Consider the following 15,807-nt stretch of genomic DNA (forward strand, 5'->3'; position numbering starts at 1 on the left):
GCACCGAGGCTGAGCGAGGAAATGGCATATTGACGCAGTGCGTCCACCGGACTCGCGGGCCCGGCACAGGATGCGAGGTTATTTGACCAGACTGAACTAGGCTGATATCGGCTGTCTTTTCGGCAAGATGCATAAGCACTGGGCATCAGTGCAGCGCGTGTGAAGCCGCTCGCGGGCTCTTCGATTCATTGTGACCGGTACATCGAGGTTTCGCCGTCTTGGCTCGCATGGCTCCCACCACTCTGACCTCTGCCACCAAGCACGGCCTTGAAGATGTTCGCCAGCCTTGGGATGACAAAGTCACGGTTCTGGTAGATCTGGTAGTGTATGACCAGTCTGCCGCCGAGGAGTTTCAACCCGGCCTCCCTCCCTAGCGCCTCAAACCTTGCGCCTGTGCAGTTCGCGTCGTCCAGATCAAGCCAAACCATGTTGGTGTGCACTGGGTGGACGAGCTTGCCGCCCAGGTCGGTCCACATCTTGGACACTTCCTGTGCGAGAACATGCGTGTTGCGTAGCAGACCGCCCTCCCCGTTAGGCCCCTTCCCGAACGTCTCGTCGACCGCAACGCGCGCCGCGGCCGTGACGACGCCTGACTGGCGCAGGCCGCCGCCAATGGACTTCCTCACCCAGCGTGCGTGCTTGATCACGTCCTTGCTGCCAACAAGGATGCTGCCGATCGGGGCGCCGAGGCCCTTGGAGAAACAGAGGCTCACCGTGTCGAAGCAGGAGGCGAAGTCGACGAGGCTGCCTGCGCCCGACGCCGCGACCTCCCAGAGCCGAGCCCCGTCGCAGTGCATCTTGAGGCCGTGCTGCCGAGCAAAGGCCGAGATGCGTCGGACCTCCTGGAGGGGCATTATCATGCCGTTGAGCGTGTTCTCGAGGCTGATGACCCGCGTTGGGCATGTGTGTACGTCATCGTCCAGATACACGTTGGCCTTGATGTCTTCCAAAGTGAGGTAGACCCCGTTCTTTGGGACGACTGTCTTGACCAGAGCGCCCGTCAGAGTTGCGACTCTGGACAGAAGTCAGCACGGCTCGGTGAAGAGCCCGAGGCGATAGCTGGTTGGCTCACCCGCCGGCTTCATATTTCACAATATGCGAACGGTAGTCACACAACACACCGTGCGGTGGTTGTGTGAGCAAGGACCGCAGCGCCAGCTGGTTGCCCATGGTGCCGGACAGGACGAACAGGCCAGCCTCTTTGCCAGTCAGGGCGGCACAGTGGCTCTCCAGGTCCATCGTCGTAGGGTCTTCGTTGAAGACATCATCCAGCAGGGTGCAAGACTGGATCGCAGCGAGCATGGAGGCCGTCGGAGTGGTCATAGTGTCGCCTGCCCGGTGTCAGTCGAGAGCCGTACTCGTTTGGGGATGGGGCCGACATCACTGACTCCTGAGATCGCAACCGCCTGCCCCGTCACTCCCGATCCAGGCATTGTGCCTTGGAGCGGCCATTTTCGAGGCGCTGTCTTCGTTGCTCAAAGACATCTTGGAAGCCCGTACTGTCGATGTTCCAAAGGGAGCCACCGTGTTTGGAGGAAGCAGTCTTGACAAAGGGCTGTTGCGCTCTTCACGAACGAGTAAAACGCGGGGTGGAGCGCAAGCCAAAATGCTCCTCCGCCCCACCGCCGCCGATATGACTGTTCGCCGGAGTTGCATCCCCGTGTGCTGCTCGGTTCCCTATTCGGCCTCGGCGTGACGCAGCTTGCCGACGATTACCGGACCGGATCGGAGCGGTACCGCAAGGCGGAAGCGGAAGGAAGGGCAGCGTGGTTCTTGCCGTAGTAACAATCAGAACCGGCAACAAACTTGGAAGCCACACTTCAATTTGTGTCCACAATCCACATCTGCCCCGAATTGGAAGCTGGGAGCCGAGCGTGCTGTCCGCAGGTGCGGTCCACCTCTGCGGTGTTTGGAAGGCAGCGGCCACGAGGCCGAGGGACCCACTCGCTGCGAGTAGGTATTGCACGCTCAAACCACCCTCACCTGCTGCAGGTAATCGTCATTCAACAACCCATTTCCATCCCGCGGAACAACATATCGGCGAGACGGCTGCCCTTCGTTGTGATATGTTTTGTATTCGGCTGTTGGGATTGTCTGTGCGGGACGGGAGTGCCGCCCCTCCAGCCTGCGCAGCAATGTTCCATGCACTGCAGAACCCAACCGGCCGCCAACCACCCAGGGTCCGATGGGTTTCGGGGCCTAAGATTGTGTCAAGTATTAAGAACGCAACTGGCCAGCCTGGCGCTCTGGTTCCCCCTTCGAGGAGCACAACTGTCCGCAGGTCCTAGGCCGGTTCCTGTCCTTCCTCGAACTTCTCGGATGGCCCTCTGCGGGACGCCGGACACTGAAAGATTACGATAGGCCGTGCCATGAACAGCATGAAACTGAAACGATGAAGCAACATTGTGAGAGATGACCGAGCCATCACACTTCGATTGGGACAAGCGGCAACTTCGGTCTACCAAGTGTTTCAAAGACCCCGGATACTGAACGCAACCCCGACCTCATCGATTTCGATCATCGGCGTCCAAGCTTTCTCTGCCATTGTTCGACATCCCCGGGCCTGTGAAAACCCCAAAGATCCCGGCGTGATGATCTCGGGTCCGGCCTGGATCGTTCACATCGGTATATGACTCGCCCCACGACATGGGGTGGCCAAGCCCGAGCCCTTGCCAATCCCAGTTCTCGAGTATCGAGGGCGCGTTGTTGCCGAACGCCTCGAGATTAGCACTCTGGTGCATGAGCATGCCGCTCCCCAAACCGTTTATTGGCACATGAGCTGGTTGCCAATCCGCCTGGCTCAAGGGAATCGCGTGAACGGGTCCCAGGCCAGCCATCTGCCCGAATCCGGGAGCGGGCTCAAAGCTTTCCGACGTCATAATCCCGGCCGTGGATATAGCGCTTACTGCCGGCACGAAGCTCTCCGCGGTCCCAATGTTCTGCGGACGGATAGGAACTATCGGCGCCAGTGGGTTGGTGGATGGAAGACAATCCCCCACTGTCCCGACTGTCGATGGTTGAAGGATGGACCCCTGCCACGGTTGAGCTCCCGCTGACGCTTGCGCATTTATGGATCGAGAGTGATCCGGCGAAGACATGGAGGTGTCGCTGCGTGGCGGTAGGTTGGACGAATCCAAGGTCGAAACGCGCTCGGAATCCGCACTGACAGATCTGTGCTGCTCAGACCGCGGAGCGTGACTCGTTTCAGAGAGGGCTCGGCTCGCCAAGGGATTCATGGAGAATGCTGTGGCTGGGCTATCTTCGCTCAGCGGAGTAATACTCCCGTCCTTTGAGCGCTTCGGCATCCTGATCGCTCCTTGCTCCTCGGGACTCAACGGCAGTTTGACGAGAAGTCCTTTGAGGATGCGATACAGCGCAGTCGTCGTCTTGGACTCGGAAGACGCCTCTGCAAGCATTCTCAACGCTTTTCGGATACCCTCGAGGACCGTCTCCCTCTGCGGAAGGTTACGAGCCTCGTCCTGCAAAATTGCAGAGCACATGACGGTTGCCGAGTCGAAAATGCAGAAGATGGCATAGTGGAACTTGGCGCCTATCGAGACCAGATTCTCGAAGAGAGTCCACGACACATCCATGAGACCGAGACACGCTTGGACGCCCGCTGCTCGCAGACTTAATTCGAGCCTCGACATCGGTTTCGACGAGTTACGCGTGAGAAAGGGTCTCAGTTGGCTGAAAGAACCCATGTATCCGATCAAGTGCAGATAACGTCGTTGGAACGTGACCCACTCGTACTCATCATCCCAACGAGTATCCGGCGCGTCCAAGGCGTATTCGGCTGGGAGGTTCGCGAGCCACTTGTCAACCACCTCCTTCATCCGCCAGGCCACCTGTGCCTTGTCCGCGCTCGAATCTGAAGCCCTGCCAAGCTGTGCAGCCATGTCGATGCAAAGCTGGCAGTGGAGATTCATATGGCGGAATGGCGACGGCTGGTTTGGGCGCTGAGGATTGTTCTCGAGGGTCAGTGTCGGCATCTCAACCGTGCAGTCGGCGTGGTTGATCAGAAGTGGGCGCGACAGCATGGAACTCAGCGCACTTGGGAAAGTCAGCTCCGGCTCTCACCGGTCGTGCAGCAGACTCACTCACAAATCCCACAGATACAGAATCACCCACATGCGCCTTCTCATTTCACGGTCGAACTCCGACATGCCCTCGGACAACTGGTCTTGGTGCAGGCCTTGAAAACGTTAGCTTGGCGTGAGATACCTGGGCAGGCGCTGGCCAGCAAGATTTACCTATTTCGTTTGCTGCTCGGATGGCCTTGCTCAGAGCATGCCAGGCGTCTGTCCATTTCTCGGCGGACTTACACCAGCACGCCGTGAGGAACAGCTGCTGGACGTGGACTAGCCCGCCTTTCCCAGGCGGAATGCTTTCGCCGAGCTTCTCGGCCGCGGCATGGAGACGGGCCGAGAGGGTCAGGACGTCTGTCTCAAGCTCCGCCTCCAGCCTGACTTTAACATGGTCGTCGATGATAAAATGGAGCGAGCAAGCGCAGACGCGCAGGATCAAGCTCGTGAGCTCCGGCCTCACCCTATTCCGTGGAGTCGCCCACCAGCCATCATACTGGGCCCTGAATTGTGGAGGATACAGGGCATAGTACTGATGATTTGCACCACCAAGCCAGTTGTCAACGAGACAGTCTACTTCGAGTCAACATCCGCGGTGGAAGCTCGATGATGAAGCGAGAATTACCAGTGTACCGCTTTTCGGGCATCAAGGACAGAGCCGACTTTAGCTCCTCAGACTGTTCGCCTGCGGTCTCCTCGAGCAGGTCCCCCACTGCCTGTAGGACGGTTAGTGGGCGAGGACTCGCGGTTCTGAACGTGATGCGCGCCACTTGTTTTTACCTTCGGACCAAGGCCATGATGACCCAACACCAAGTGGTAATGGTGAGGCATGTAGCCTAGGCCGTTCAAGGCCGCGCTCACATCGACTCCCACGGAGTTGTCATCGAGTTCCGGGATCCCATCAGATAACGCCAGGTTATCTGAACCATCGGAACTACGCTTCCTGGACGTCCTGGATGGGGGGGAAGGGGCCGGTCAGCAGCGATGCGGACCGTGTCAGGCTCATAGTGCTGACCTTGATGATCCATCGGGCGAACGCTTCTCTGGGGAAGACTTGGGAGCAGGCGCTTTTGAAACAAACCGGCACAGGTGGGAGACCCCTCGCTTCAAGCAATGGTTGCATGGGAATTCTCTATTACACTTTGCCGGCTGTCAGTTCAGATGCTCTCAAGCGAACAACACCATTGTGGGGGCCTCCTCGGGTGGCCGAGGGATTCACCTTCTGCTTGCGGCGCTGGCATTCGGCGCACGACAGCGCTCCTGCGGCGTTCGAGGCCATGCCGTCGTTCAGCGTAATCGAGTTGTGTCTGGTGTGCAGCACGGACGGGTGGTATAAAACCGTGTGTATACGCTGGGCGACTACAGAGTTCCAGGTTGATCGCGGCGGGTGCCGCGATGGAGGCTGACGGGAACACCAGGGTCAAATTGAAGGAAGCGGAGCAAGTTCAGCCGCCAGCCCAGTCATGAAACAGACAGACAGCCCTCCCTGAAGCGACCTCCTTGTGACTAAGGACAAGGACGACAACCTTAGTTTTTTGAGCACACCGAGAACAACGCTTCCCAGATTCTTGGGCGGCCCTAATCAGTGACCGCCAAGACGATTGCGGGCACGAAGGATTTTACATGCTTTACACAGTACATACATACCGATGTCCCCAAAATTGCCAGTCATGCTCCTCGAGGACCGGCACCACACACTACCACTCTTGGGACGAAGTGCGCGCCTCAAAGCAAACTCACCGCGATCACCGTATTGTTGATGCAGGTGTGAATATCATGGCCCGCTCGACAACAGGTCTCAGCGGGGCCACGACACCGAAGAAAATTCCCGGCGGGCTGGGCTCGGGGTGAGCAACCGTGCAAGATTTGGAATTCCCCCCTGTCAGTAACTCAGGCTGAGGTTGTCGTCACTTTTGAGTTGCCGCTCCAGGCAACACAGCAAGGGACTGCCCGGGCCGAGCAACACAGTCCCTCCACCCACCCTCTGTTTGGCTGCTGCGGTGCCGTAGTGAAACAAGCCAGATTCGTTTAAGGATTGCGTCTCACGCTAAGTAAGTTAAGGTAGTTCACTACATACTCTCTTGGCACCGGCGCTCGCCGTGGCGTTCCTATATAGTGTATCCTACACTAGGTGTGAATTGTTCGATCCCCCGATTGGCGGCTGGAAGACATCCATCCTCCGTCAGCGACTGGGTAAATCCCTTCACCAGTAGTACATATACTACATATGTTACATATCTTCGCACAAACAGCGAATAATGAATCGACAGCCCAGCGAAGGAGCAGACGATGGCTACCTAGCACTGTCCAAGATGAGTAAGCCACCCCAATAACGAGCCGATCTGCCATCCCAGGACCCACTGCCCTGTCGATCAGGGCGCGGAGCTTCCCCCTTTTCGTTCAGCTCCCTCCCCCCTTTTCCTCACCTGCTCCGTGCACTCACTCACTTTCTGAGGGGCAAGACGCTCGGGTGGAGGAGGAAAAAGGAAGGAAGGAAGGAATGGCCAAGCCGGCACAGCGTGATCATGCTCCGGGAGCCTGATCGGGCCGTGACACTGTAGCCAAACACCGCTGTGAACTTTGCTCGTGGATGACGTCGAGTAGAATCCTTCCACGCCCCAGTGGCAAGCAAGCCACAAGAACATCGAAAACGGAGAGCGGAGCCGCAAGAACGGGGGAATGGGACAAATTACATCACTCGAACCTTTTTAAACACCATACAGAACGAACTCCTCTGGTGTATGCAATGGAGGGAGACCCGACCCGTTTGGCGTCTGAAAACCCGAACATGTAGACCAACACAGCCCATTCGGCAAACCCTCCATCCCACCGTACTCCAAACAACTCGAGTGACCCGCACGACCGGACAAACAACTCAACTGCCGACAGGTAGTAGCCATGAAAAGCAAAACAACTCCCCTGGCAACACAACATGCAGACCCCAATGACTCCCATCCAACACGGAGAAGCTGCCTGACTCCTCACACCACAAGAACCCCGGAAAAAAAGCATTCTGACCCATCTCGCTCATCCTGATCCTCAGTCAAACCCATTCCACTCCTCCGCCACCGCTCTGCTCTCCCCAGCCACCTCAGCCCGCACCAACCCACTCAGGACGGTGACATCGACCTGGCCGTCCTGCATCAGCTGGCCGGCCTGCTTCTGGCCCTCGAGCACGTCGTGCAGGCGGTACAGGTGGCCGCTCTTGGCCTCGAGCTCGCCCAGCAGGCGCTTGATGTCGGCCATGACGCGCCGGCGCTCGCGCATGCCCTGCGACTTGTCCAGGCCGCAGTAGACTTCGTTCAGCCGCTTGAGCTCCATCTGGAGGTGGTCGATCTCGTCTTGGGTCTCCTTGATCAGGACGGCGAGGGCCTCGCCGGGCGGCATGGACGGGCGGACGGTGGGCTCGTCCGAGTTGGCGTGTTGTTGTTGGTGTGCGGAGGCGGCTGGCTGCTCCGGAGCGCGGTCCGACACCGGGATGGGCTTCTCGGCTGAGACGGTCTTCTTGCCGCGCCGAACGTCCTCCTCGGTGATCAGGATCTTCTTGGTGGAAGTGACGGTGGAATTGGCCGCGATCCTCTCGCCGTGGGTGGCGATGCGCACACAGACGTTGCAGTTGATGGAGTTGTGCTGGCAAATGCCGTCTAGAACACGGCGGGCGTCTTTGCTCAGGGTCGGGAGTGCCTGCTGCGGGAGGTCCTTGGCGGTGCCTTGCTTGTTGCCCTCGAGTGTTATGTCGGGCATGAAGAAAGCAGAGGTCATGTTCGGCTCTGTCGCGTCGCGGTCGGCCTCGGAATCACGGCGCATGCGCGAGCGTGGCCGGGGAAGCTCCGGTTGGGCGGTGCTCATCGACGACTTGCGACTGTGAACCGTATCGAGAACTTCATCGTCAGAGTGATGGCTCACGATGCTCAGCGCAGACTTGACGCTAAAGCGGCCCGTGTCGTCCTCGAATGCAGGCTGACTCGGCTTTTTCAGGATCCCGGGCAGCTGGGCCTTGGACTGGGTAGCCTTGGCAGCTGGAACGCCGCTGTCAGATTTGCTCCGTTGAAGCGTTGGAGGGAGCGAAGGCAGTGAATTATCCGTCATATCGTTGCCCTGCAGTGCCCGGCTTCGAAGCGCCTCATAGGTTTGTCTCAGCTTGGCGATCTCACCCTCCATGACGCTGGCAAACTCGGAATCGTCGCTTAGGTGCAGCTCCCGAGTCGGATCCTCGTCGACATTGACGGCGCTGCTCTTTCCCGTCGTCTCTTCGGTGACGTTCTGCATGCCCGTTGGCTCGACGATGCGGGTGACTTTGACCGTCTTGCCAATGAACTCCTGCTCTGCGATCTTGCTGATCTTGCTCGAAAGCTGCTTGACCTTCTTAACGGCTGCCTCCCGACGCTCAAGCTTCTGTCGAAGAGCTGCCTCCCTCTGTTTAAAGTCGTCGTCCAAGCGGACGCAATCATCTGCCGTTTCGGCCACCGTGTTCCTGCCGAGGAGCTGGTTCAAGCGAACCACCTTATGCCTTTCTTCGACCCACTGGCTCCTTATTTCCTCGTGCTCCGTACGAAGGCGCTGGTTCTCCTCCCGCAGTCGCTCATTGTCTATGGAGAGGTCGAGATTCTGCTCCTTGAGCGAGCGGATGCGACCTTCCTTCGCGCTGATATCGCCATCCTTCTGGTGCAACTCTGCTCTCTGCTGCTCCACTCGTTTTTGCAGCCGCTCGATTTCGGCTTGGAGCTCGGCGTTTAACTCGAGCGCGGCCGTGTCTGTCGTCAGGCCCTGGATGTTTTCGAGCATCTTGTCGCGCGAGCTGATGCCTTTCTTGAGATCGGCAATATGCTGGTCCCGTGCGGCAACCTGCGCCTGGAGCTTCTTGTTCTCCTTGAAATAGCTCTCGTTGTTGCGCTCCATGCTGGCATGATCCTGGGCGAGCTGGCGCTTCTCCTCCTGAGCAGCCTCAAACTGCTTGCGAACTGAGTCAAGCTCCTCGCGGGTAGCACGGAGATCCTTTTGTACCCCGCTGAGTTCGCGACGCAGCTTGTCATTCTCGAGCTGCAGGGTCTCCCGCTCGCGCAGCAAGTTGAGCGAGGATTCGAGGTCCTTCTGCGTCGCCTCAAGCTCTGCCTGGAGCTTAGTGGCCCGTTCGCGAGCCACCGACGCCTGGTGCAACGCTTCGTCGCGCTCGGCGGCGAGAGCGGCGCTGTGGATGTCATGGACGCCGACCTGCCTGCTAGCCTGGTCCAGGCGTTCCCGAAGCTCGGCGATTTCGTGCTCTAGGTTCTGGTCATGCCCGCCACTGCGCCTGAACGAGGCCTCAGATTCTGAACCAATGGCGCTATCCGAGAGCTTCTGGCTCTTGAGCCTCTTAAGCTCAGCTTGGAGCTGATAGACTTCGCGCTGCAGCCTCTCTGCTTCACGCTGAAGCATCGCGTCGTGATCGTGGAGTTCGCGGACTTCCTCCTGGAGCTTATCCATCGAGACAAAAATTTCCTCGTCCTCTTTGGGGATGCCGACTGCATGGACGTCGGCGTGCTCCTTTCCGTACTGGTCGAGACGGACGCCAGACTTGCCCGACCTGACAAAGACGGGAACGCCGTTCTTCATAGTGCTAAACTTGAGAGTGCCGGACGTCCAGTCAGGAAGATGTCGGAAGGAGGGCAGGAAGAAGGAGCGGCTGGTCGGGGTGACCATGCTGCTGTCGGGCGCAGGATTGTGCGCTGGCGTTTCGTGACTCGGCTGAAGCGCAGAAGGGCGGCTTGGGGTTGTGCCGCCCTCGGCCGTTTTCTTCTCGGTACGGATCTTGGAGGCGACGTCCTGAAGAGAGCGCTTGGGCACGTCCGGGGATGGCGTGGCATCCGGCTGGGCGACGGCGAAGCGAGAGCGGCGGGCGCCCGACACGGGCCTGGCAGGCGACAGAGAGAGGACGGTGGAGCAGTCCGACTCATTCTCAACGCGAGCTTGCAAGTCGGCGCGAGATCGCTTCCTCTTCGCGTCGGCCATAATCTCGAACGTATTCTCCTCGGCGCGTTCCTGGGTCGGGGGCATGTTCTCCTTCCCACCCGGGGAGGCAGAAACGGGCTTGAATGGGGCAGCCATGTCGATGGTCTGCGTGACTGTCGCGTTGTCCCTGGCCACAAGGCCACTCCATTCGGGGAAAGTGCGAGCAATTGCCGACGTGTTGAGAATTGTCTCGTGCATCTGCTTGGAGCCGAAACGGCCGGAACGGGCAGCGCGCCTGTTGGACGGCTGCTGGAGGTCCTCGCCGAACACGCGCGTGCCCTCGCCGTCGGGGCTGAAGGAGAAGTTGGACAAGTTCTGGGAGAGTTCCTCGGTGGTGGTGCTGACCGTGTCGTGGGAGCCGGTGGAAGATGGCGGTGAGCTGAAGGGGTTGTGATGCATACGATGCTGCAGCATTTCTTTTCTAAGTCTAGAAATATGTTTCGGCTTGTTGGCGGCATGGCTGCCTCTGTTATGGCTGTTGACGTCCATGACGAGCCTGCCCAGAGCGCGTCGCGCGCGACGGGAACTACGGGCACCAGGATGGTCGAATGGTTGCAGCAGGTGCAACCGAGGGAAGCCGAAGGCGATGGTCAACTAGAGTGACGCCGATGTGGATGGGCGGCGGGGTGCAAATTGAGACAAGAAGGCGCGTCCGCGGTGGGGAGCAGAGCTACACAGTAAGCTGCATGGTATGCCTTCTTGGTGATGTGTTCCGAGCGGGTTGCGCGCGGGCAATGGGGAAGGTGGAATTCGCGAACCGAGTGTCGTGTATCTCGGTACCCTGGCAGTCTGGAAAGTGTCGGCCACAGGGAAGAGAACGCGCTCTGAGGTCCCATTTGTTTACATTTTGCAGGGGCCGCATGTGGGGTCCTTTACGGAGGCTTCGAGCTCGGACTCTTCGAAAACCCAAACCACCTGGCAAATTTGGCACAACCAGACCCTGGCCACCAACTTACCCCGCCCCCGCCCCAAAAGTTTTCTCTAGCCGCTATAGAAAACAAATCCCTTCTACCCACTAGCCACTTAGGCCTATTTTCTTCCCAAGCTGCCAAGCCCTCTAGCCGATAGACTGATTTAGCTATATAGTTCTTAGCTTTAATTGCACTTAATTAAGTTTAATTGTAAACGTTTAGTATTAATTCCCTACTATTAGAAGTTTCTAAACGTAGATTACTAATAGTTTTTATAGTCGCCTTTAGTCGCCTTTAAGTCACTATTAGTTAAAATCTCTAACTTTGATTAGCAATTATTATAGCGTCTTCCCCTAGCGACGATAGCCTTTAGATATAGACCTCTAAGTAGACGCTAGAGGAGTGTTAGTCGGCCTTAGTACCCTAAGACCTTACGATAGCGACTATAAAGTAGCTCAAGGAGTCTAAGTATAGCAATATCTAGAAGCTACTCGCCTAGAAGCTAGTCGATTATCCTTAATTATTTTTAATTATATAAAAATATTTTCTAATTATTTTATAGATTATCTAGTAGCCTTTAGAGTTGAAGATAGTCTAGGTGAAAGATAAAAAGAAACTAGCGACCTTTGACCTTGATAGATAAACCTATACTATAGCGATAGCGCTATTTCTTTTTAACGAAGGTAGAAAATAAAATATAGACTATAAAAATTATAGCAACCTCTATTCCTATAGCCTCTATAAAATATACTACTAGCTAGCTAATAGATATAGCAAGGGAGTATATACTAACTGTTACTACTCTAGCCTAAATACCTAGTACTTACTATGTCTAGATATATTTTAATTCTATTCCTTAGTATCGATATAATACTAATAGAAGTAGATAAAGAGCGTAAAGAGCTTATCCAAAGGGGTAAGAAGGAGCTTAGAGACTTCAAAGGTTTTATATCCAAATACTTATAGAAGTCGACGATAGAGGAGCTTAAGACTTTTAAAAAATGGATTAAAGATATAGAGGAACTCTAAGCTAAGAGGGGGAGTCCTAAGAAATAGGCGCGTTAGTAAATGATAATAGATAAGGAAATGTAAAGGGATATAGTTATAGGGTTTAGGCGATAGACAAAGGGGATTAGGTCTTAAAGAGAGGGATTAAGTATAAGGTATAGACATTGACGAGGGATATAGATAATATACAATAGGTAAGAGATTATATAATGAAGCTATATTCTATAAAGTTAATAAAGTTAAAATAGCTTTACTTAAAAACCCCTATTTAGGACTATATCTAACCTTTGATAGAAAATATAATATACCTATTGCCTAGGACAATAGAAGATAATTATCTCTAATATCTTTAGTATCGAAAATAAATATAAAAAGTAGCTAAAATCCCTTTTATTTATTTGTCCTTTCCCTAAAGTCAATTAAATTGTCTAAACTTAAACTTAATTATATATAATTAAGCACTATTACCTATTAACAATGTTATATAATAACTTTTAGAAATATCGCTTTTACCCTATATTAGGTCGCTCCTATAATAACATTTATACAAAGTATTTAACTTATTACTTATATCTCTTTTACTAATCTTAGATTATTCCTATTATAATTGAAGATTCTTTGGAGAAGCCTAAATATAGCTAAACCCTATAGATGCTCCTAGTCGTTTATACCTATTGTTCTACCCCTTTGTTCAGCTCCCCTTCACTCTCTAAGACGAGCCTAAGCTTAGTAAGTTCAATAGCCTTTTAAAGTATATTAAGTATAGCGAGCCTAAGCTCTATTTATCGAGTAGTAGAGTTCAACTATACTAAGAGTATCGCTAAAGATAGCTATAGTATATAGTAAAATCTTGTTGTTAATATCGCTTTTGAACTCTAGGTAGGAGAGTACACTACTTTGATAGTTATAGGCTATATATATCAATAGTAGACTAAAGTTATATCGCTTAGTAAATATAGGTTGTAGCTCTACTTACTTTCGAAACGCTAGGTTAATTACTATAAGCTTATCGAAAGGCTTTTCGAACTAGCTTATATCAACGAAGTCTATAAGCTATTAGACTTCTACTTTGTTAGTTAAGTTACTTCGAAGGTATAGGTCCCAATTATTAAGCTCTTTAGTCTAAAACCTAATAAGCTAGTAACCTTATAGGAGCTCTAGGCTATAATAGCTAATAAGTCGAAGTTTAGTCCTAATATAGTGATATACCTCAACTTATTAATAAGTTAGGAGCTAGTAGCTATAGATAAGGAGGATATTCCCCTATCTAAAGTTAAGTAAGCTCGATTGTATTTAAAAAAGGCTTCTTAGCTAAAGTCGAAAGAAAGCTTTATTAAGCCTTAGGTAGAGTTGGGAAATAAAGGAGAACGCTTTGGTTCTAACTTCGATAACGACCTATTTATTAAGTCGAAGACGGATTATACTAAGTTGAAGTAGAGCATTAAGTTTAAGCCTAACGCTATTAAATCGGAGCTAGGCATTATTAAGTTAAAGCCGAGTATTAAGTTAGAGTATAGTATTATCAAGTTAGAGCTAGATATTGTTAAATTAGAGCTAGGCATTGTAACTTAGACAAAGGCAAAGAAGAAGGTAACGACTAAAGTCGTATATAGCTCAAAGTAGAGGGCTTATTCCAAGGCTATATAAAACTAAAAGGGTTATATAAAGAAGCGCTAGGAGGTAGCTTATCCTGACCCTAACCTAGGCCCTAAGACTAAGTATACATTAGAGGAGCTAGCTAAGTTCGAAGATAAGGGTATATAGCTACCTACAAATGGTGTTCCTTCTTATAATATAGGATATCTAAATTAGCTAGTAAAAGCGGTAGACATTGTTGAAAACACCTCTCTTAGTAAGCCTTTTGATTTAATTAACGTCGACTAACGATATTGTATTAGCTATTAGAGGCCTTTATTCTATATTCTCTACCCTATCTTATTTAGGTTTATCCTTTTCCTCTTTAATTTTATTATTATTATCCTATCCTTTGCTACTTCCTTTAGCGAGATTTAAACCCTATTGTAATTTATCAATTACTATAGCTATAGAATCGTCCTTCCTACTCTAAAACTTATTAAGAAAAATACTTTAATGTTTAAGATTAAGCTTAAACTATATTTATCTACTAGTAGGCTTCCTAAGTAAATACAACTAAGGTTAGTGCCCCTAAGACTTATAAAGTGTAAAGCGATTTTAAAGGTATATATACTCGTTAAGGTAGGGCGAGTCTAGTTAATTGCTAACTAATTCGTTGAATATCGTTATAAGTAACTTACAAAGGGTTAGTATATTGTTAGAGAGATATTGGTCGACCTCGATATTATCGATCTTTATAAGCTTATTAAGGAACTCCTAGCGGTTATATAATAGCGATAGACGACAATCGACTATATCTACCTCTAGCTATATATAGATAAACATCTTCTAAAGGGTTCTAGTATAAATATATTGCTAGTTCTTCTATTTACAAATAGTATAGTTGTTCTAGTAATTGACGAAGTTAATGACTTTAAACTAGATAATAGGTATATAAATATAGAGTAGAGCAATACAATTAGGTAAATAGTTGCTATTCTAATCGTCTTTATAGTAAAGCCTTCTAAAGAGATCCTAATAATAGATTAGCTTAGGTAACTAAGTATAATTAGACTTAATTATATATAATTGAGTATAAACTATAGTAACTTATTTACTAGAAACCTAAACGACCTTTATAAAGCTGGTTCTACTATAACTTAATCTACTAGTTCTTAGTACTCTTCCTAAAGATATAGCAATCTTTAAATAAGAAGGGTCATTTAGGAAGTTAGGAGATATCTACCTCTCCTAGAAGAATAGGGAAATCTACTTTACCTCTTCCCCTAAACGTATACTATCTAATGCCTCTATCTTTATTCCTCCTTAGTTTAAATCGATAATAGTCTTTTATATCTAAAGAAAGCTAAATATAAGTAGCCGCTATTATTAAAGTCTCAACTCCTTAGTCTAACCAAATTATTATTAGAATAAAATTAAGCTCTTTAACAACTCTAAAATATTAAAGGAAAATAGAGCGTTTAATAAATATAGAAATCCTAACGTAGCACTATAGAATAAACTATAAGTAGGCGTTGATCCTTATATAGATCTTAATGCTATAGTCTACTAATTTGCAATAGCTATTGACACTCTAAGTATAGTTTAGACTAAGTAAAGTAAATCCCCCTCAATATATCTATATTCTCTATACTCATTTAAAGATATAATTAGGATAGAGGTTCTAAAAAAGAAGAGCAAGGTTTCTTATTAGAATACTAATCTTTATATTCTAAAGGACAAACTTCTATAGACTATAACGACTAAGCTAAAGGATTAAGATAGCTATACTTAGAGTTTACTAAATCTACTCTAGGACTTTAGATTCCTAAAGAGTAAGCTAATCTATAGTTTAGCGTTGAAAAATCCTAAGTGCTTTACGAAGTTTAATTAAACCCTCTCTTAATACTATAAAACTAAGGGATCGACAATGCTAGAAGATCTATTTATTAGAGAAACCAACTATAAAGAACTTATCTTCAATAGTTTCTTAGAGGGCGTTAGAATCCTTTGTACGTTGTTGGTAGGTAGCAACGCCCTAACGCTTTAGATAGAAGTAGAATATAGTTATACTAACTTGAACTCTATATTTAGAGTAAAGATTTAAAAGGATCTAAGTATAGGTAAGCCTAGCTTGATATTACTAAAGGATAAAATCCTTATAGAGCTTAAGGTCAATCTAAGGACGTCCTATTAAATTAGTAAAATATATTAATAAATAGAGAAAATAAAGTATAATA

At 50.4% G+C, this 15,807-nt stretch overlaps 3 protein-coding genes across 3 annotated transcripts; all 3 read right to left on the reverse strand.

Moving 5' to 3' along the window:
- Positions 1-63: 63 nt before the first annotated feature.
- Positions 64-1,861, reverse strand: THITE_2120844 (uncharacterized protein). The gene is made up of 3 exons (XM_003656309.1): positions 1,389-1,861; positions 1,073-1,331; positions 64-1,014 (listed from the first exon to the last, which is right to left on the reverse strand). Exons 1-3 carry the CDS (start codon positions 1,483-1,485, stop codon positions 186-188), a joined length of 1,185 nt encoding a protein of 394 aa, XP_003656357.1. The 5' UTR covers positions 1,486-1,861; the 3' UTR covers positions 64-185.
- Positions 1,862-2,396: 535 nt separating this feature from the next.
- THITE_2120847 (uncharacterized protein) lies at positions 2,397-4,603 on the reverse strand. The gene is made up of 2 exons (XM_003656310.1): positions 4,105-4,603; positions 2,397-4,053 (listed from the first exon to the last, which is right to left on the reverse strand). Exons 1-2 carry the CDS (start codon positions 4,143-4,145, stop codon positions 2,505-2,507), a joined length of 1,590 nt encoding a protein of 529 aa, XP_003656358.1. The 5' UTR covers positions 4,146-4,603; the 3' UTR covers positions 2,397-2,504.
- Positions 4,604-7,124: 2,521 nt separating this feature from the next.
- THITE_157422 (uncharacterized protein) lies at positions 7,125-10,487 on the reverse strand (the record flags this gene model as incomplete). Its single annotated transcript, XM_003656311.1, has 1 exon — positions 7,125-10,487. The coding sequence occupies one exon, from the start codon at positions 10,485-10,487 to the stop codon at positions 7,125-7,127; it is 3,363 nt and encodes a 1,120-aa protein (XP_003656359.1).
- Positions 10,488-15,807: the final 5,320 nt, after the last annotated feature.

Source organism: Thermothielavioides terrestris, chromosome 5 (genome assembly GCF_000226115.1).
Source record: "Thermothielavioides terrestris NRRL 8126 chromosome 5, complete sequence".
Lineage (NCBI taxonomy): Eukaryota > Fungi > Ascomycota > Sordariomycetes > Sordariales > Chaetomiaceae > Thermothielavioides > Thermothielavioides terrestris.

Bases quoted from the DNA above. Each gene is read 5' to 3' on its own strand.
- THITE_2120844 (XM_003656309.1), bottom strand. From the start codon at position 1,485: ATGTCTTTGAGCAACGAAGACAGCGCCTCGAAAATGGCCGCTCCAAGG. The intron at 1,332-1,388 runs GTCAGTGATGTC...GACACCGGGCAG, and splicing joins AGGCGGTTGCGATCTCAGGA to GCGACACTATGACCACTCCG. The intron at 1,015-1,072 runs GTGAGCCAACCA...ACTTCTGTCCAG, and splicing joins GTGAAATATGAAGCCGGCGG to AGTCGCAACTCTGACGGGCG.
- THITE_2120847 (XM_003656310.1), bottom strand. From the start codon at position 4,145: ATGAGAAGGCGCATGTGGGTGATTCTGTATCTGTGGGATTT. The intron at 4,054-4,104 runs GTGAGTGAGTCT...GACTTTCCCAAG, and splicing joins ATTCTGTATCTGTGGGATTT to TGCGCTGAGTTCCATGCTGT.